At 35.2% G+C, this 22055-nt stretch overlaps 1 protein-coding gene across 1 annotated transcript in view; it reads left to right on the plus strand.

Moving 5' to 3' along the window:
• The window catches only part of ZPLD1 (zona pellucida like domain containing 1), a 62442-nt gene that overhangs the window by 12066 nt on the left and 28321 nt on the right, over positions 1 to 22055 (plus strand). The window contains exon 2 of the mRNA XM_012779653.3: positions 9138 to 9251. Coding sequence (XP_012635107.2) covers positions 9146 to 9251 — 106 coding nt within the window. The 5' untranslated portion in view covers positions 9138 to 9145. The remainder of the gene's footprint in view (positions 1 to 9137; positions 9252 to 22055) is intronic.

The following is a 22055-nucleotide window of genomic DNA, read 5'->3' on the forward strand; positions in this document are numbered from 1 at the left end:
CTGGTTTAAAATTTTGTTTCTTTGGGGTAACTATTCAGTATTAGTCAACATTCTCCTCATCCCATTCTGCTAACTGTCTCAGGTTTCACATGTGGAAAGAAAGGGCGGGGAGACATAGTGCCGGTTTAGTATCGCAGGCTCTGGAATCAGACTACCCTGGTTCAGATGCCCTCTCCACCACTTCCTAGGTGAGCGACCTAAAGCAAGCTACTTAACCCCTTGTGCTTCAATGTCCTCGCCTGTGAAATAGGGACAGTTGCAGCCTGTCCCTTAGGGCTGCAGTAAGAATTAAAAGATAATATTGTCAAATTTCTTAGAATAGTTCCTTGTACATAGTAATTATTGTGTATATTAACAATTTGTAAAAAAAATAAATAAAACTTCTTATTCTGGCATTGGTGAGGATTTTTGGTCCATTTACCATCTTGTCTTAATTGACCTCAGTGCAGAATTCTCAGCAGTTTGGTGTTTGGGTAGCACGACATGCTCTTTTTGTGTTTACTATGGTTGGCGTTAACTTATGATCTCGTTCTCAAAATAGAGAATGCACAGTGGTTTATCCATCTTCTCCTAGTGACTTGTACCTCCTACCTGTGGTTACACACATGATTTCTCACTGGTGCTGCTGGTCCTCAGAGCTTCAAGCATGTCCCCCAGCTGTCCCCTGGCTCTGGGCTATCTAACACCTCCCAGTTTCCCAGAAAGGTAAAACACATCACATTTTTGGTTATCTTCTCCATCTCTCTTGAGAGACATTTATGGACACTTCAAAGGTACCCTCCATGCCAGCAGGAAGTCTGTATGGGAAGTGATCAGAAGCCTTCTTTGTCTAAATCTGTCCTACCACCATCACCACTTGACTCTCATGTCTCCATGTCGGCACAGGCACTGTGTCACACACTTCCTACCAGGTTTCAGACAAAAAGCCAGGCATATGCCCCTTATGCTTTTCGATTCATTGTATCTAGCTAGACATTTTTATCCAAAGTTGAGGCCAGAAAGAAAACTCCACATCAAAGTTTAACTACTCTTAATTTTCCATTCCTCTCCAGGCTCCTTGATGTGAAGCAGAACATTGCATTTACGACTCACCCTCTCTCATCTCTTCTCTGTGGTTTTAAAGTCTGTGCTCAGTCCTCTAAGCCTGGCTCTGAAAGCTAAAGCCCATGTGTTGGACAGCCAAAATTCTCTTTGTCTCTAGCAGTCAAAAACCATGGGTTTTCATGGCTCTTTTCTCTCCTCTGAGTTTAAAGTAAGACTGTTTGAAAGAATTAGGCAATATTTTCCTTTTCCTGGTTAGTCTATTTTCATCTGCCTCAAAGGGAAGAGAGCTATGGGCAACAGAAATGATCGGGAGGAAACTCACCCCAAATACTATTCCATTACTCATGAATTTCACACAAGGATGGACAATTTGAGGGATTTTAGGGGTAATTTTGTCTACATGAGGTAGCTGTAGGATCTAACTGCTCTATAAGACACCATCCCTCTGAATGTGTTAACATTTTCCTGTCAGTACATATCATATATATATATATAAGACCCTATGTAATAACCAACAGTAGCTTTCTCTTGGAACTTATAACAATGTTGCTAAGCTGCCTCTTAAATACATGTTTCATCTTTTAGATACCTCAATTTTACACAGAAAAATTAGGTTTCAATGCATTTGGCCCCCATTCAGTGATATCTTGATCCCTTCTCCATTTTTACTTCCATTCTAGTAAAGTACCTTGGTAAAATCTTTTTTTTTCTATCTTAATGTATGATACTACCATTTATCTGGTTGATCAAGACATAAACTCAAGAGTCATTGTTGATTCCTTTCTCTCACTCACTCTTCACCTAGAATTCAACAAGTGCTATTATTTTCTGTACCAAATAATATTTTAAATTGTTTTACTTTACTCAACCCCTGGCATTACAATCCTAGTCCTGAACTCAAAGGCCTGCAATGGTTTGCCATTCCATTTAGGAAACATGGTGTACCATGGTCACCCTGCCTATGCCTTTAGACCTATCTTCTGGCCCTTTCCTCCCCAGGACCACAGACCTGCTTTCACAAAAGTTTCAAAAAACATTGACTGTCTCTACATTTCAGAAAATGTAATTATGCAGTGATCTCTACCTAGGGTACTCTTCTCCAGCCTTAATCTGACTAACTCAGATCAATCATTCAATTATTGTCAACGATGGAACTTCTCAAAGTCTTTCCCTGACACCTGCCATCTAAAGTAGGTTCTCCTTTTATACTTTCTTAAAGCACTCTTTACTTTTCTTGCACAGAACTCCCTAAATATATTTAGTAAGTATTATTCAATGTGTGTGATTATTAGTTTAATAATGACCTCCCTCTTTTGTCATAAACTCTGGGAGGGTAAGGGCCATGTTACTTTTGCTCACCGCTGGATCCCCAATACTTGAGTCTGACACTTAGAAACTGCTTAGTAAAAATATATGGAATAAATAGACGTATTAATTAACACAGGAATTTCAAATAGTGAAGTATGGTGAGAAAGTGGCTCTTTTATTCTTAGGCAAGGGTTGACCAAGGTATGATGTTATATTTACATTATTCATTATTGGTACCCATGAAAATACTTTTGAATTTTGGGTAGTGGGTTTATTTTCAGCCAGAATATATCAGCACAGTGACCCATGATTGGCTTATTCCTGTGCTGTGCCTTCTCCTAAATATTTTGCCCATCATCTCTACTGAGAAAGAAATATTTTCATTCTGAAATAATCATACTCATAGTCAATTGTTTAATTAATTAGAGGGAAGTAGGCAATTACAATAACTAGTGAAATTAATATTTCATTATTAATTTGTTTTGATTATGCTTCATGAAAGGAAGAAGGAAGTCAATATACTAAAACATCTTTTAAGTGGCTTCAGAAGAATAAAATGTTAAGTATCTTGAAAAGGAACCTGGTGAATTATTAAGAAAAAGCTTTTAAAGTGACTTAGTTCCATCTGTCATTTCACCTACTCCCCCAAAACTAAGGTACTAGAATAAATGTTCTGAACTAAACACTGTAGATCATTTAAATGCTGTAGATTACTTGAGAAAACCCTCAACAGAAAGACAAATGAGAGAGGCGGGCAAAGGGAAATAAATGAACACTCACTTTGTGTCAGAGAAAATTGGAGTAGGTTTTTCTCTGAGGAGCAGCCTTTAGCATTCATATTTCCTTATGGTATACATCAGCAACTTTACAGCCATAAAATTTCTGAATGTCTTCTTGATGGCTGAACATATTTCCTTCTTTGTTTGAAGCATTATTCTGAAAGTACATAGTGTGTTTTATTCTTTGTTTAGCAAGACAAGGACACTTTACATTAAAGAATGTATATGTACATAATAATGGACATTTCAGATGAAAGTCTTATATTTTCCTTTTCCTTTTAATATATAGGTTTCCTCTAAGGCCCAAGTACAACATAGATATAAAGAGTATAGAGCTGCAGTCTAGACATCCCATTAGAAAGCATGTTTCTTCATTAAAGAATTGTGGTCCTCAGCACTTTAAAACCAATAATTGTGGAGGGTGAGCTAATATGTCCTATTTCTCCAGGGAAGCACTTTAATTCTTAACTGAGCAAGACAGTTGCCTACATGAGTGGCTTTAGTACCTATTTACCTGGGTTCTGTTGGTTGCTTCCAAGGCTGGAGTAGAGTTTCATTCCTTTACCTTAAACTTTGATCTCTGTTAAACTACACACTTATTCTCCTCCCTTTTCCTCCCAGGAAAACTTTTTCCAGTCATTTAAAGCTTAATGAGCTGTTTCTGATTTTTTCTTCAGAGCAGGCTTGTGTGGGTGATACAGAAGCACCTGAAATGAGGCCACACCCATTGTAGGGACATACCTGTGCAGGGTAGCTGCAGAGAAGGGAAGAGAATGAGAGAACTGGGGCATCACTGATGCCAAAGAACTGTTTCATATTTTTATAAATCTGTATGATTAGGGCATTTATTGAAACCTTAAAGTCTATACCCCCATAATATGCCGAAATAAAAAAAAAAATCCGCTTTAGATTAGTGGAAAAGTGCATAAATCTTAGATTGATGACTAAACACTTGAAGAAATGATATTTGTTTTGAATTTTCTAATTTTGTTAACTATAACAACAGACCAGCCTATATGAAGGCAATAAAATTAAGGAAGTTAAAAACTTTGATAAATCATTGAACTCATTTGTCTCTGGAAAATTTATTTCTTGAGAGCAGATAAAGGCACTTTCGAGCATGTTCACTTTTTTCAGGTCACAGGGGTGCTATTTAATAAATTACTTTTCTCAGGCACTAAGAGCCACCTTTGTTCATCTGAAAAGGTTAATGAAGCTTTTCAAAGTGTCCAAGTTATTCCCGGAGAGTAATTTATGCACTAAAAAAGTCTGTCTTATTTGGGAAGTACCTAAATAGCAAGAAAAAAACAAAAGCACAGTACAAATTAAAGACACATAGATCTGGCTATTCATAACCAAAGATTTTTTTCCCCAAGCTCCATTAAATGGATTGATTATATATCCCTGACCACCTTATTTAAAATGTCAATATCCTTTCCCCTCCACCCTAGAACTTTTTATTCTTGCTTTATTCTTCTCCATAGCACTTATCATAAGTATAGCCTATTTTATTTATACATTTTAGTTTTTTCTGACTTCTCTTATTGGAATATAAGTTCTACACAGATAAAAAAAATTTTTCATTGCTGTACCTCAGCACCCCGGACAGTACCAGGCTCATGTAAACATTCAATAATTATTTGATAAGTAAATGCAAGGATAAATCAATATTGATCAAATTTACCAAGTTGTTGCCAAATTTCCATTTGATTCAGCATTATATGCATCATTTTCTGGAAAGTGCTACCACATCGTAGTTGAGGATAGTTTCTGGAGTTGTTTTGCCTGGGCATGAATCTTGATTCTAACACTGGCTGTCTGTTTACACTTGGGCAAGTTACTTAATATTTCTGTGCTTTAGTTTTCTTTTCCCCAGAATAAGAAGGATAAATTATGTACTTCAGAGTTAGAAACTATGTTTGAAGTACTTGAAACACTCTGGTAGACAGTCAGCTCTTAAAACTCACTAGTATTGTCATTAAATCAGTTTTTGCAAAGAATAATATTCTTTATAAACTCATTGCCTAAAGGAAATGGTCATGAAAATTGTGTAGAAGTTAAAAGTATTTTGCCTCAATTATCTGACTCCTTTAGTTCGAAGCATATTTTAAGCATACATCATTATTATAATTTACTTTCTGAAAATTAGGAGGACATTAATTTTATTTATTTGACAAACTCCAATCAAGTTAGAGTAGTGTAATGATTTCAAAGGTCAAGCACATTTTTTAATTCTTCCGAGCCATTTACTAGGTCTGTGACCGTGGGCAAGTCAATTAAAAACTTTAAGCTTTGTTTTTCACATTTGTAACATGGGTAAAAATTACATCTATGTTAGTAGTTGAATATTTAACATAGCACATTGCGTGGTGTATACAGTAACAAATCTCAATAAAAGGAAGATCACAAAAACTTATTTTATATGTAAAATTTAGAAAACAGTGTTTGTAACAGAACTATATCAATTTATATATAATTGAGTGGGAATTGAAAGTGAAATTATATTTTTCTGACTCCTAATTTAACCTGATGCAAATAAATTAGACATTTACGTGTTGGAAGATATTATTTTAAAACGAAAATTTAATATGAGAAGTACTGACATATTTGACAACAAATCACTTAGTATATGACTTACTTTGTCTATTAATACCGGTTTCAGAGATGTGGGTATCTCTTTTTGAAAGTAACACTTCTGAATTTCTTAAAAATTCAACACTTTACATGAAATCCTTCTCCTCTTCTCTTATACTCATCTATTTAAAATTATGAAGATACTAAGTAAGAAACACAAATAAAACTCTTGTGCACATGTCTTCAAGGTCATTATTATCTTAGAATGTGTTATTAATATTTTGTGATATTGGATGTATTAAGCAGTCTTATAAACTACTGTTAGTACCAAAGTAGAGGCATTGGTTGCTGCACTTAGATGTGGTGGAGAAGGTGGAAAATGCTCTGCTTAGATTCTCTAACAAGAGTGTGCTAGAGCCGAAGTGGGACAACAAGAGCCTAAGGTCATTCCAGAGTAGATCATAGAAATCCGGCTCTACTTTCTGACATGGAACTCCACTAAGCCTTTTTAGTCAGATCAGGACTGGAATACCCACGTCTGGAATCACACCCGTCAAGGGCTAGGGAGCCTGAGCAGCCAGGACATTATGATTTAATGAGTATAAAGAGTCTCAACATAGTTTCCAAAGCCCAACCAATTCCATTTCAGAAAAGAGCTTAGGGACTAGCTATTGCAAGTTGATGCTCAGGTTTTTACATATGCAGGGGAAATGACGGAGATAAGGTTGAGGATGGGAAATCTGCACGTTAATAGCTCATAATTTTATTTTAACTTGTAGATGGGATATGAAGACCTCAGAAGTCTCAAAAATGCCATAAGCACTGCCAGTATTATAAGGATTCAAAATATGAGAACTGTCCATGGAAGGGATGTGTGTATTCTTTTAAAATCCCTTGCTTAATGTACCTTAATATTAATACACAGATCAGTGTAAATATCACTGTAAATCAAATAATATTATTTGACTAATCAGAGCCATCCCTAGCCCATGGGACACATCTGTATTCCTGTGTAGCTCCAGAGCACATGGCCTTGGCCAAAGGAGTTTAGACCTGGTTATTGTCCCCACTGGATGCCCCTGCTCAAGGCACAACCTGTACATCAAAATGTGGTGGTCCTGAAATTAAGATTTCAATATCTTCTATGTGTCCAAACTATATTATCTTCTTTATGCACTTGTACTTTGTAACCTATAATTATCATCTTGAGCTTCAAATGACGAATCTAGGGAATGGCAGAGAAGGGATTTAAATTCATACCTGCTGATATCAAAGTCAGTATGTTTTCTGTTAAATCAAGCTGCTTTATACCTCTACCCTTATTCATAAAAAAATTATTAAAGGTTTTAATCTCCATGACGGTGCTATAGGTTTTGTTCAAAGCGTGAAAGAGGGTCATGTGCCATTTTTGGACAACTTCAGATGTGATCTAAAATTATAAAGCTAAGAATTACTATGGGTCTCAGTAGGCTGTTTCAATTGGCATGAGATTTTCATCCATTTTTGGTAAACAGATGTATTCAATTTAGTCTATAATAATATTTTTCACTGTTTTTACTATGAGAAATGAGGGCCTCTTCCTTTTGTTAAAATAATTTTCTCCCTCTAATGCCCATATTATAAAATATGCCTATTAAGCAAATCACATTAATTACATAAAAATGTATTACTTTTCAGATGAAAAGATTTATTAAAATGTATATGATTTACAAAGCTAAAGAAAACAGCTGGGGATAAATGACAACAAAGAAAGAATTACATTTATTTAAAACATGTTATTTGGGTAGCTTGTGCAGCAAACTTCACTATGAGAAAGACATGGGGTTAAATTTTAGTTTCTTAAACTTCCTGAGACTCATTTTTTTTTTCTCTGTACGTGGAGTAATAATTCTATCTTCACCCAATCATTATAAGGAATATGAATGAGAGACTACAGGTAAATAATCTGGCACACACGAATCCTTAGGAGACACCTCTGTGTTGGGAGACAACAATGTGCGTGAGAGTTTCAGTGCCTTGTGGCAGTTAACAGGACTCATGAGAAGGCAGTGGCAGGGCATGGAATAAATGCCTGTCTGTGGGGTGTGCCACTCAGAACTCGGCTGTTCTCTTTCCTGGCAGTCTTCCAAAGACTCCAAAAGAGCAGGGCTGTCTTATTCTTTTCAAAGTACCTTGACAATGGTAGCATGTATGACCCTTTGGTTATGGACTGTCACAAGAAATCAGAACTAACCAGACATATGACTGTTCTCTCCAAAGCCATTACGTTTGTGCCTGAACAGTGTGTTATAATACCAAGGGAAGGAAGCTCCTGCTGAATTAATAATTTTTTCAGTCTATTTTTGAGAGTAAACTTATGCCTTCCTTTCCCACATCCTCATCAGAATGACTTTGTTCACCATAAACTTGTTATTTTAAAACGATGATTCAAAAGCAAGATGTATTTCCTTCCTTTTGCTAAAGACCTTATTAATTAGTGAAGTGCAGATCTTTAAGAATAGCTAAAACATCATTCCCCCCCCAAAACACAAGCACTTATAATGCACTAAATTATTTGAGTAAACCATTTCCAATTTTATTTTCTTTTTGCTTTTTATGTATAGACCAAAACCACAAACTCAAAATATTTTTTTTCAGTGTACAAACTATGCTCTGAGAATAAGTTGGACTAAAGTGAATTTTTATTTATTTGTTCAACCCACACTGACATCTTTATAAACACTTTCTATCACTCTCTTCTAAGAAGTCAATGTTTTCATATGTCTGTGTCAGTCCCTATTACTTGCCAAGGAACAGTCATTGGAGGAACTATATGTAGTTCACATACATAGTATATGCCTGCTCTTCCTTTTACTTTATCCCTGTGTTTCCTGAGAAAATGATATACAAACTATTGACTTTGAAAAATGGCAATAGTCCAGTTCACATTCTTTTGTGGAGAGAAAATTTTTTCTAACATTATTTGGTCATTAAGAGTATTGAGTCTTCTCTCAGAATCAAGTACTGAGTACTTAGGTTGCTTTAACTTTATGCATGTTGATATTATAAAATGTAGAGTTGTCTCCAAATTGCTCAGTCTGCCTAGTTATGCTGTTCTAATCTGCCAGATATTTGTTTTGAGCTCTTCTCGTTTATAATACAGAATTTTTCTTTTGTAAACTTTATGATTTACACCATATCTTCTAATACAAAAGTTTAGCTTTGTCAGCCTTAGACAACTAAAGCCAAACATTAGAAACAATATTGAAATATTGTAACCAAACTCCCTTCCTTCATTGCTGATAGTTACTTCAGATAATCCTCATTCCTTTAGTGAGCTGTAACTGCATTAATATAGACTTTATCCAATAGTGAACTTAGATCAGCCTCTGTTGTTCTAGTGAGTAGGAATGAAGGCTGGTCATATCCATATGACAAATAACTCTTTTCTAGGTTTTGAAATGGAACAAACATGGTTGCTGCTGCTTCTAACAATTAGAGTGCTTCCAGGGTCTGCTCAGTTCAATGGCTACAACTGTGATGCCAACCTCCACAGTAGATTTCCTGGTAAGTCTGAACCTAATTTATTCTCTAATTGCTTCGGGAAAGAGTGATGATTATGTTTGACTATCAAATCATTTAAATACATATGGAAAATGGGGAGCTATCCCTTACAGTAAGTGAATGTTAACAAGTGGCAAATGACAAAAAGACAATTTTCTGGAGCTGTAATTTATATCCACATTAACATAGAAAGTGTTCATCGTAGTTATAATTAATACAGTGGATGCTTACAGATGTGAAAAATATTGGCTACTGGGTAATAAAATTGGGAGAAGCTAATTTCATTCAGAATTTGCCTAATTTGTGCCTTTTTTCCTCATAAGTTAATGCAGAGTTTTAAAACTTCTCTTATATACCAGTAAATTTATTTAGTAATATGCTTAAGAAAATGTTTGAAATATTAGGCAATACTGAAAAAATACTATTTCAATGAGATGGTGACCATCACCAAAGCACACACACGTCATCTTCAGAATAAATTTCACAGAAACTCAGAAATATTATGACATATGAAATTTTGACCATATTGATGGACATGTCCCACAGGTTCCTAAAATCTGCACTCAGGGAGAAGGTACTCAACCTTTCATTTAAGTATGTATCATTTTATATTATCTAAAGTTATAGAACCACACAGTTAGTTCGACATTTACAAAAGAAAGAATAGATAATCTGAAATACTTTTCCAAGTCTGCCATGCAATCTGAATACCTTTGGCCATGTTTTACATTCTCTAAACCTGCCAGTTTTCCTATGTTTGGAACATGCTAGGAGATAGTACACCTGCATAGAGCATTCAGTAGGTAGTCAGTCACATCGGTGAAGCGAGACATCTACATCAGAACGAAGGCCAGCATGTGTCTGAAGGTTTTCATGAACCCAGACCGGGTATGCAAGTGCTTGGCATATTAAGTAAAATATAAAAGTCATGGTGGCAAATGCCTAAAGGTAAGTCTAGAAAGGTATGCTACAGCAGGGTTAATACTTTTGAATGTCATAAATGATTTTGTTTACACTTTTTATTGTGGAAAATTTCAAAGACATACAAAAGTAGAGATTAGTAAAAAAAACCAAACTCATATTCACCCAGCATTGTTGATTTTCAACATTGATAAATTTTATTTCATCTCTCTCTCCTTCTTATCTCTTCCATCTCTGGAATATTTTAAATAAATTTATTATTTATGCTTTGATATTTATATGTAATGGAAAAGAATTTAAAAATCATTACATTCCTTGCATACATCAAATAAACTTAGTAATTCCTTAATATCATCTAATACTTGGCCAACTTGCCTCTTAAATCTCCGCATAGTACATTTGTTGGTATGTCTCTTAGTCTGTTTTCATTTATAACAATTCCCCTCTGTCCTTTGCATTTTCAAAACACTATTTATCTCTTTGAGCGATTTGATCATTTGTGTTATGGAATTTTGACACTTGGATTTAGCTAACTGCAACTGCTCCTCTTCTGTCTATCCTGTAAACTAACTAGAGCTAGAGGTTTGAGTAAATTCAGGTTCAATTGCTTTGGCAATAATGCCTCATGTGTTATTTTGTACAAGAAAGTGTTTTGTCTATTTTTTAGGCAGTGAAGAGCCATTGATTTTCTTAAAACACCTTTTTAAGGGTTTGATGTGGTCACATTTTGTTTTAGAAAGTAGATGTTGGGAAAAATGTGAACGATGGACGCAAGTTAGAAGAGACTAGAAAAGCAGAAACAAATATTACAAAGGTGAGGCAGTGGAAGGAATACAAAACGACAAGTATTAAGAGATATTTTTGTCGTGGACTGAGCAGAATGTGAGAAGTGATTCGAATTGGGAGGTGAGAGAAAAAGACAACTAGAGGCTAATTTGAACTTGGACAACTTCATGTTGATGCTGCTGACACCAAAAACATAGGACACCTGCATGTTTTAGAAAGAAAGTTTGGGTTTGGAAGTAATAGGTTTGAATCATTTTTAGAATGTATAGTGGTGACTTCTATCCAATAATGGGAAATACGAACCTGGGTCTGAGAAGAGAGTTTGAACTGAAGATAGAGGACTGAATCCCCATGCATTGAGTGAGCAATGAATAGGTGATAGAAAAATGAAAGGTATGCAAACAGGCTACTATTTAGATAACTTTTGTGGTGAAAGAAAGAAAGGAGTAATCTGAGACAGAAATTAAAATGAGAACAAAGGTGTTCTCAATTAGAGAGTCCTGAGCATATGTGAGTAAAGGGAGAGTATTCAGAAATTGGACGTAGTAATGAAGAAATAATTATGTGATGAGGAAAGAAAATATGGAAGAGATCAATGGTATGTGGGAAAGAGTTAACCTTGGGAAAATAGTAGCTATTCCTTTGTTTTAGGAGAGAAGGAGAGAGAAAGACACATGGAAAAGGTGACAGATGTTAACTGTGTTCATGGTCTCAGTGTAGTGGGAGGTAGTGGCCCTCATCAGAGTGGCTGGGGCCTAGGCAGGGATGGTCAGGCCATGACCCTGGTATGGATGGATGCAAAGGACAAATTGTAAAAAGATTGCTCAGCAGGGAGGGTTTGGCTGGTGTGGTAGTTATTTAAGGGTAAATAAAACATGTTAATGAGCCAGGAAGTGACTAGCACAGCAAAAGGAAGTATTTATCATCTAGTAAGTTAAAAAATTATGTTAAAACATCCATTTGCAATGTCATCAACTGACCACCTGCATCAAAATCACCTGGGATAATTGTTGAAAGTGAGGACTCCCCTGCTTCACCCCAAATATATGATGTCAAAGTCCCTGAATGGAGTGTTGGGAATCTGTGCTTTAAACCCTTCAGACAAGTCTAATGTACATTTTCGGTTAAGAAGTGACAGTGCATTTTATTATTTTCTTGCAACCCATTATTCTAATTGAAAGCATAATCATGTTTTGGGGAAATATAACTAAAAACAAAATCTCCCAATCCCGAAATCATCTCTTCGAAGGTAGTAGAGAAAGAAAACACTTTTGTCACTGAGTAATCATTAAACCAGAGTATGATGAGCATCACATCCAGTCTCTAAGAGAATTGCAAAAACAGAAAGAAATCTCGCCATTTCATATAGCAAGGCAGATAGAACCCATTACATGTATGTTTTTGAGATAGACAATAACTAGTTCTTACACCTAGTTCATCCCAACTTTACCTGGTAAGTAGGGTGATCATCTGTGTTAACTTATTGCCTTTATCCAGAGGAAAAATTAACTTACATCTTTGTGACAGGAGGTAGTTTTGTCATTTGGAGCAAGGTTCACACCAAAGTGTTAGCCTCTTACCCTTACACAGAAACTAGGAGAAAGGGGAATTATCTACCTTGATGTTTACATTTCAAAGAGATGGCTCCCAAGTCCTTGAGAAAGACATTCCTGGGTCATAAAGCTTATAAAAGTCTTACATAGTTTTCAAAAGGATTTATACACATTTCAAAGAGAGGAGAAAGTACTTCTAATTATTATACAAGTTTTCTAAAGTAAATGCTCTAGAAAAAAGGGATGGGAGAAGAATTCCTTTATTTCTAACAGGGAGAATTAAGATTCTTATTTTTAATTTGTATTTTTCCTTACTCAGTATTATCTGGCTTAGACAACAAATTTCCAAACTTTCCAAACAAACATTCATATGTACAGACACCCATTAAAACACACATGCACACACAGAGTTGCAATTTAAAATTTGTATTAAAAATAACCCTAAAATCTAAATAAAGCAGAAATCCCAGGAGACGCTTTAAGTTTGTTATTTAATGCCTACTTTTTGCAGGTTGTTTGCAGAAAGAAGATCAGAGTGAGCAAATAAAGCCTAAAGATTAATTGCGTACTGCCCTCTTGACTTTTGGTTTCTCTTCCACACCAGGATCACCCTAGATGTCATCAGGACCTCCACAAGCTGCTCCATTCCCAAGCAATGGGACAGAATGAGAATGAGTCTGGCAATGAGAAGGGCTATCTAAATGCAAAGCAATGTTAATAACGACGAGAGTAATCATCTCACCCCATCTGACCTTTGCTGTTTCTTAACATTAGAACTATTTTCTTTCATTTCCATGGCATTTATCGTGGGGCCAAGAGAACCACCATGGTCTAGTCTAATTCATTGAAATTTAAAGGGATACCATTTATTTTTAAAGGTTGTTAACTCTTGAACATCCAAGCTAATAGCAAGGAGCAGACTCGTGTACCACTTTTAGTTGTGATCTTTCCAAAATAAAACTCCAAACATAGTTGATTTTTTCAGAAAACTAAAGAATTATTTGGCCAGAGTAAAACATACAGATAAATTCACTTGGCCTCTAATATGGATAGATATGTTCCGGAACTAGCCCCCTTTTTTGAAAGGGTTTATTATATGAGGATCAGGCTAAACTTTCTAGCCTCTAAAGAAGTCTTTAATGATAAAGACACAACCAAGGAGAGAAATGGGCTTATGGCACCAGAAACTTCATGGCTGGACACTGTCTAATGGTGAACTAAATAAATAGTTATGGGAGACTGAATGTGAGTCCACGTTTCATAACTTATCATATGATATTCTATTAACACTAATAAGGAAACAAACAATAGGTTTCATGTATTGAGTACCAGGCGCATTACAGAATTCTCTCTTTTATTCTTAAAAAAAACCTTCAAATTTTTTTTAATCCTCAGTTTATAGTAGGGAAACAAAGTATTAGAATATGTTTAATATTGTAAAACTAGCAATTGATAGAGATATAAAACTAGACCCTTTCCATCCAATGATGATGCCTCAAAATGAACTTTGAACATAAGTTTAAAAAATGATTTTGGGATGGAGAATTACAATGGAAATTACCACCTTAAAAAATCCGAAAAGTCATGTGGTAGGGGAATTTGTTTAGCCTTTTTAAGACCTGCTTCATGAAGGAAATCTTTTTTCCAGTAATACCTATTAATATTTCAATGAACACGAGTGTTCCAGAGGAAATAAAATTGAGATTCAATGATTTAATCAATAGAATCCATGGGTAAATTAAACAAAATGAACTGTCTAATTTTGTGTTAGGCTTTGCTTAGCTATTGCATTGTCTTGTGCCCAAAGACAAAGTAAGAGTGGTTAATGGAGTAATTGTCCCAGGGAATATGTCCTGGCTCTCTGTATAGATAAGAAAGGCTGATTCTCCTGTCTTCCTATGTTGCTGTCTTCAAGTTGTCAAGAGAATGCCTGCTTCCCACTCTCTATGACTACAATTACTAGACCAGATGAAGCAGAAGAACTGATCCAGGCAGCTATTGTTTATCAAATTCTGATTAATCTACAGTGATAAGGTGCTGTGAAGAGAGCAATTAGTAAGTTCAGTGACTAAATAATTCAGGGTCTATACTTTTCTTTATTTTAATTGCATGAATATTCTACTTCCTCTGTTTTTATAAGTAAAACCCACATGGTTTTTTCTGCCTGAAAAAGATGACCAAACTTTTCTGGTGCTAAAGAATATGAAGCAGCAAGTGTGATTATAAGTCTGTAAAGTTAGCCTCAGACAGGGTATGTATTTCCTACAGCATTGGAAACAACAGCTTGTACTTGCTAACGAGAAACAGATGCTGTGATGAAAAATTGAGGTGGCAAGAAACCTGTTCAATATAGAGAGGAAACTTTAATTCCTAATCCACTTTAGATTCTTCATCAGCTGTTAGTACTTTGCATAGATGAAATATCAATACCCCTTTAGGACTTCTTGCTCTTTTAGCACCAAAGATTCAATCTTGTCTAAAAGCTTGATGAAAGGAAATGTAACTTTCAAAAAAGAATTAAAACAACGTATATAGCATCTGTTCTGCAGGCAATTTGTAAGTTTATGTAGTGCCAGATATCCCTGCTCTCATTTTAGAGATAAAGCAGAAATGTATATAAATAACTCATAAATATAATATGAGTTATTATATATAAATCAACTCATAATCTACTAAAAGGGTAAGAATTAGTATTGGAATATTTATTGAAGCCCAGTATATAAATTATTTCCAGGAAAGATTTTCTATGGTAATACAAAATACTCTTCAGTATACAGAAATGGTTTCTCTTACTATATTGAATAGGTTTTTGTTTATACTATCAATTTTAAACCAATACTACTTTTAAGTAATACAAACCAGCCCATGGATACAAGTGTGATGATATTCTCAGGAATCCCTGCATCTGAACTGCACAGAACCTCTGCTGTGGATCACCCACCCTACCCTATGTCTTCTCCAATTATTTCAGAGTCCCCAGGGTGGGATTTAAACGATGCTCAGGAAAAATCCGCTCAAGTTCATTTACTCTGAACTTCTTGACCACAGGGCTATGGGCACCACCTTTGGTAGAAGTGCTTTTCATGAAAACAATGGCCCACTTGTCATAGTTGCCTTTTGGGGTGGGCTGTTCTGCTTCTTCCAGTTATTAAACTGCTATAGTTTGTGGAATGGGGTAGAGATAGGGGTAGGAGAAAACATTCTCTTCCCAGTTTTGTTTTACATGTTGCTACCAGAACACTAAAGTAAACTTACTTGAGCTGTCTCACAGAGCCTTTTGTGAGTCCTCTTTCCCTGAGATTCAAACCAGTTAGTTACTCAGATAAAGAACACAGTCTGACATACTCCTACCTCCTTAATGATTTTTCTTTCTCTCTCCCATTGCTTTTACAAATTTCCCATCTTGTAAGCTTGTAAATCATGCAAATAGACATTTGGTGAGAGTGCTTAACCCCACCAAGTGGAATGCACCTAAGAGTTAGCTTCTATCCCACCAAAATGCACAGTTGTGCCTTAGCACCTGCACTGACTTACAACATTGGACATTTAAGCCCCACCTGAGATCTACTGACTCAGAATCTGCATTTTAAAAAGACTGTTTGGTGATTCATCTGCATGGTCCTCATGATGGCCTTGCTAGCTTTATGTTTTTACAAAATCACAGTGTTTATGCCAACTCTAGCTGGCCATCATGCATATACTTACTATTAATGATAATAGACATCAAGAAATCTATCATTGTTAAAAATTCATTTTAAAAATTCACTTTTTAAAATGAAGCAAGACAGCTAGTCACCAAGACCAATACGGTTAAAGAGGTAAAATACCTAAACACATTACAAAAATCTATTAATTTAATATTATTTAATGGGTTGCATTTTATCAATTTTAAGCCAGAAAATATCTGACAATAAGGATTTTGATTTTCATCAAAAACTCTGAAAACAGAGGCATAATTTCAGGCAGTTGGCAGAGTACAGATAGGAACTAGGAGATCTGGACAGTCAATATGAACTCATATCAATTGTGCACATATTTTTTGTGAATCTCAGAACTTGATATTAAGGAGTTAGAAACCATGCAGGCTGTGAAAGAATTGAATTAAATATATATTAATAAACATTTGCTGAGTACTTGTAAGGCACTCAGAGAAAACTCAGAACTCTTAGTGAGTTCATAATCTAATAGAAAAGCAAATATCCACTCCCAGATATTATGTAAGTGATATAGTTAAAGTGATACAGGATAGAGCACACGAGGATGATTACACTCCATTGGGGAAACTAGGGAAAGACTCATAAGCCTCATCAAAGGGCAACTTTGATATTATTTTTGTGGTTTCAGCTTATTTCTCTTTTCACTTGAATGCTCTCTTGGATAATTTCAGCTATTATTACTATTAGTGACATATTGAATATTTGGTAATTCTCAAATTTATATTTCTTGCTCTATTCTATCCACCAAATATTAGACTCATATTTCCAACTACCTGCTGTACATGTCTGCTTCAATGTTCTATGTGTACCTCAGCCTCTTAAAAACTGAGCTCATTATCTTTTTCCTTTCTGAATTGTCTCAAGGATAATCTACCTGCTCATCAAAGCTAGAAACCTAAACATTATGTGACATCCCCTTCTCTTCATTTAGTCAATTTGTTATAAAATTTAACCAGTTGGAACTATTTCATTTCTTCCCCATAATCCCTTTCAAACACCTCTTCCCTAACAAGACAAGGGTGTATGTAGTATTGTTTACAACCCTCTAGCATATTATTATCAGGCTACATTTTAATTGTCTACTTTTCCTCTATAAAGAAGCTCCTTGAAGGAATGGAGTTTCTTGTTGATGTTTTTATCTTTAGAACATAGTGCAGAGACTGACATAATATTTATACAATAAATACTTTCTTGGAATACTTTGTTGACATGAAGTGGCATATAGTTTAGAAATAGAAAATAAATAGAACTGATAGCCTCTAGCTTAGAACAAAACTGGTGGCATTGATTTTATATATTCAATTCTGGTACATTCTACCTTTATACACTGACCTCCAGAATTGCTTTTCATAGGTATGTTTACTTTTGTAGATCAATGGTGAAGAAACACTTTGAGCCACTGCACTGTAGTGCTAAGTACCAGCCTGTAGACAAATTTTGAAGAGTTTTACTCTTTGTACTGTAGAATATATGTGTGCAAGTAATTTGATAATTGCATTTGTCTGTACTTATTATTCTATAAATAATTATAAAATTTTGAAATAAATATTCTGATGCTAGTGAAAAGAAGTATAGGTATGGAATGTAATAGTAATAAGATGAGATGAAAATGATTCAGTCTATCGAAAGTTAGGAATCTTTAGCCTCATCTGGATGCTGTTGGATTTAAGCAAGTTGAGTATGGAATTGTTGAAAAAAAGAACAAAGTTGGATATACTTATTAGATATGTAAATGGTATACTGCAAATATATTTTCAGTTATTGTGTCTAAAGGCAAAGATGTAAATAGATGTTCTAGGAAAGAAATTTATTGGGGGTAAAAAAGTTGGATGAATCCTTATTCATAAATATATAATTGAATCCAACCCCTCTTTACTCTCATTTATATGGTAACCACATTCTATGAACCCCAAATCAGGAAACATTTTCATACATGGTGAGATAGATGGTTGACAGTGTGACAGGATATTTAAAATTTGCATAATTTTAGAAAATCTAAGACAGACAAACCCATTGCCTGATTGATGGGTGAGAGGAGTACAGAATATTATTTTTACCCTATTTGATTGGAAATTACATTGCTTTTAATTCCTTTGGAAAGCTTTGCTTGGTTAAAATGCCAGAGGAGAAACATTGCTGTTTTGGCAATGTAACTGCACATAAACACTGCTAGCAGACTGCCATTTAAGATACTTAGTATCTTTAAACATAAAACATTAAAATCAAACCCGTAAAGATATGTATTCCTTTGTTTTTTGGCATTAGTTTGTACTCATTAGGTTGTTTAATACTAAACAATCATTAAAAGGAATAGTCAGGACAGAGACTGGACAGTAAAAGGCTCAAAAAATTTAGTTGTTAAGAGCAACTGTTATTCAGTAACTCTGAGAAAAAAATCTCAACTTTTGGCAGAAAATGCCCTTTGGCAAGTATCATTTTTTACCCTCAAAGCCTCACAAATGGCAAAGTTGTGCTAAATGGTTGTCTTTAGTATCTACAATCAGGAAAAAAATGTGTTCCTCTGAAATATAGTGAAAAGTCTTTAGAAAACAGGGTTAGGATAGATTTGAGCAGATCTCTTTTCTCACACTACAAAAAGCCTTTACTTTGTTATCATACCTTCAAGTGGGATCAGCTTGTAGCAAATTCAGTTCCGTTGCAGGGGTTACAAATCTTCAGTTATAAAGCAGAAAACAGAAGAAAGCTTTACATCTGGTCACGAAATCATTGCCATTTGTTAAGGTATTCTAAGCATCAATTAACCCCTCAAGTAGAAGTAAGGAAGCTGGGTTCTTTAGATGATTTAAGCTGAGAAGAACAATACCTCTCTTTTGTGATATATTTATTGATATGTGTTCACTTTGGTAAGTTTATGATATATCAAGATACGCAATGATGCTTGTTCTCTATTACTGAACATAAAGCAAATTCTTAGTGAATGCTTTAATAGTTGAGGATTTGATTTGACATTCAGGTAGACATTTTGTTTCCTTAAAGACACCATTTTACATGTAAAGGTTTCCTGTGATCTTACCTGTACCTGCCACTTGGCCTCATTCCCTGACATTTCCACCTTTGCATTTTACATTTTAATGAAAATAGAACTGCCCAGCTCCCACCAACCAGAGCATGCTTCATTATTCATACTGTTCTCTCTGTGCTATACATTTTCCACTCCCTTAGGTAGCTAACTTCTACTGATACTTCAAAACTAAGCTCAATACCACCTTCTCTAGGAAGCTACTCCTAATCAGCTGTTCTGGGCAAGGTGGTACTTGCTCTCTGTGCAATCTTTCTGTCAATATGGACCATGTTCATGTGTTCATCTTAGTTATCAAATCAACTATTGCTGTATAGCAGTTCTTGGGTTCAAGTAACCCTTGTTTTACTCAATCATATTAATCCTTTACTAAAAATAACTTAATTGTAAGTTATTGGTGTTAATCTCTTTCTGTGTCTAATTTATACATTTACCTTTATCATAAATATGTATGTTTGGTACTGTCCATGGTTTCAAGCATCCATTAGGGTTCCTGGAACATATTCCTTGAAGTTAATTGGCAGGATATCATATTTGAGAATGGGATACCACATTTTGAATCTTCCAGTATTTTATGTGATTAATTAGTACACATTTAATGTACTCACTGGAATACATCCACCAGTGAACATAATAGCTTTACTGCCTTCTGGGACTTTCAGTTTATTGCAAAGACAAATATACAAATACATATATGACTCTAAGGGAATACAGTAGCATAAAACAGAGTGGCATACTTTAGACTTGGAATCAGGGAAGTCTTTGCAAAAGAAACTCAAATTTGAGACCCAAAGTATGAGTAGGAGTCACCCAGACAAAGCCCTGGAGTTGGAAGAGCACTCCAATCCTAAGACAGAACACTGATTCAAGGCCTTGTTCATAATCTGTATTATGCTTTGCAAAATGCTCATAGTACTTTATTGAGAAATAATGTACCTATAATAAGATGTACCAATCTTAAGGGTAAAGCTTTAAATATTAACATATGTATACACTCATATAACTTCCACCCAAACCAAGATAGAAAGCATTTGATCTCCCACAAAATTTTTCTCATGCCCCCTATGCTAGATAATGCCACCCCAGGAGGTAGCAACTGTCTGGCTTCTATCACTCTGGATGATGCTTTTAAAGATCTGAAATAAGTCTGGTGTAACAAATGTAGGGAACAAGGGTAATAGAAGAGAAAGAGAGATGAGAATGCAAAGGTAGGCAGGTGTCAGATCGTGGAGAGTCTTCAGGCCCTGCATCAAGATTCAAACACTTGGCCTGAGCATGTTGAGCAGCTGTTGACGATCTGAGCAAGAGGGTGACATAATCAGATTAATGTATGAACAGCTATACTAATTGAAGGAGGTTAAAAGTAGAAGTAAGGCCAGGCGAGGTGGCTCACGCCTTAATCCTAGCACTTTGGGAGGCTGAGGCAGGAGGATCCCTTGAGGTCAGAAATTCAAGACCAGCCTGAGCAAGAGTGAGGCTTTGTCTCTATAAAAAATAGAAAAATTAGCTGGGCATGGTAGTGCATGTCTGCAGTTCCAGCTACTTGGGAGGCTGAGGCAGGAGGCAGGAGGATCTCTTAGGCCCAGGAATGTGAGGTTGCAGTGAGCTATAATGGCATCATTGCACTCTATCCTGAGCAACAGAGGGGGACCTGTCTCAAAAAATAAAAAAAAAAAAAGGAATGAAAATTATGGAAACAGGAATTTAATGCAATATTCCAGGGAAAAGATAATGATGGCATAGGCAAAGGAATAGCACGTAGATGGATAAAAATCAATAGATTTAAAATGTATTTTGAAGTTTGTAGACAATAAATATTCATTAAAATGAGCTGTATTATTTTAGGAAAGAGCATAATTTAAAAATTATGATTGCATTTAAACAGTTAACATTACTGAAGGCCATACAGATAGTCAGCTAATTTAAATGTTATTTATTGTTTTCGAGGTTGGCAAAGTATACTAAATAATTAATTCACTTTATTTTTCCACCTACAAAGCGAATATTGCTTGGAATTTTCTACAAAATTTCTAATATTAGCCCTTGGCTATGAAAAAAATTTCACTATTTCTTTACAGCTAATTGCAATTAGCTTAAAATTATTCCTACACATAGAAATTTCCATATTGACTTATTCACATGCTCAACATATGACTCACTTTGCCAGCAAAAAACCAGTATGTATATACAATCACAACGAGTAAGATGTGCAACGTTTGGGGGATGGACATGCTTGAAGCTCTTACTCGAGGGGGGAGGGAGTCATGGGCAATATAAGTAACCTTAATACTTGTACCCCCATAATACGCTAAAATAAAAAAATTAAAAAATAACAGTATGTAGAATAAATACTGTATTCCAAAAAGAGATGTTGTTGAACACGTCTACTCCTAGAACAGAGTTATTTAAGCAAATTAATCCTATGCTAAAAATCTTGCATAACATTTACATATTACTTAGGTGGACATTCTATCATTTGCCAAAAATATGTTTTATTTTGTTTGCTTTTCCCTTTTTGAACAGTTATTTCTCCAAGTAGCATAATCGGGTTTTGTTTGTTTGTTTCTGCATTTTGAAAACCTAATGCTTGTTTCAGATTTTTAATCTAACTGGTAAAACAGAGTGATAAAAAGTGATAAGGTTACTGTATTAGCTTTCTAGGGTTGTTGTAAGAAAGTACCACAAATGAGGTAATTTAAAACAGCAGAAATATATTATTTCATGGGATGATTTAAAACACAGAAATTTATTGTCTCACAGTTCTGGAGGTCAGAAGTTCAAAATCAAGGCA

The sequence above is a fragment of the Microcebus murinus genome, chromosome 1 (assembly GCF_040939455.1).
Source record: "Microcebus murinus isolate Inina chromosome 1, M.murinus_Inina_mat1.0, whole genome shotgun sequence".
Lineage (NCBI taxonomy): Eukaryota > Metazoa > Chordata > Mammalia > Primates > Cheirogaleidae > Microcebus > Microcebus murinus.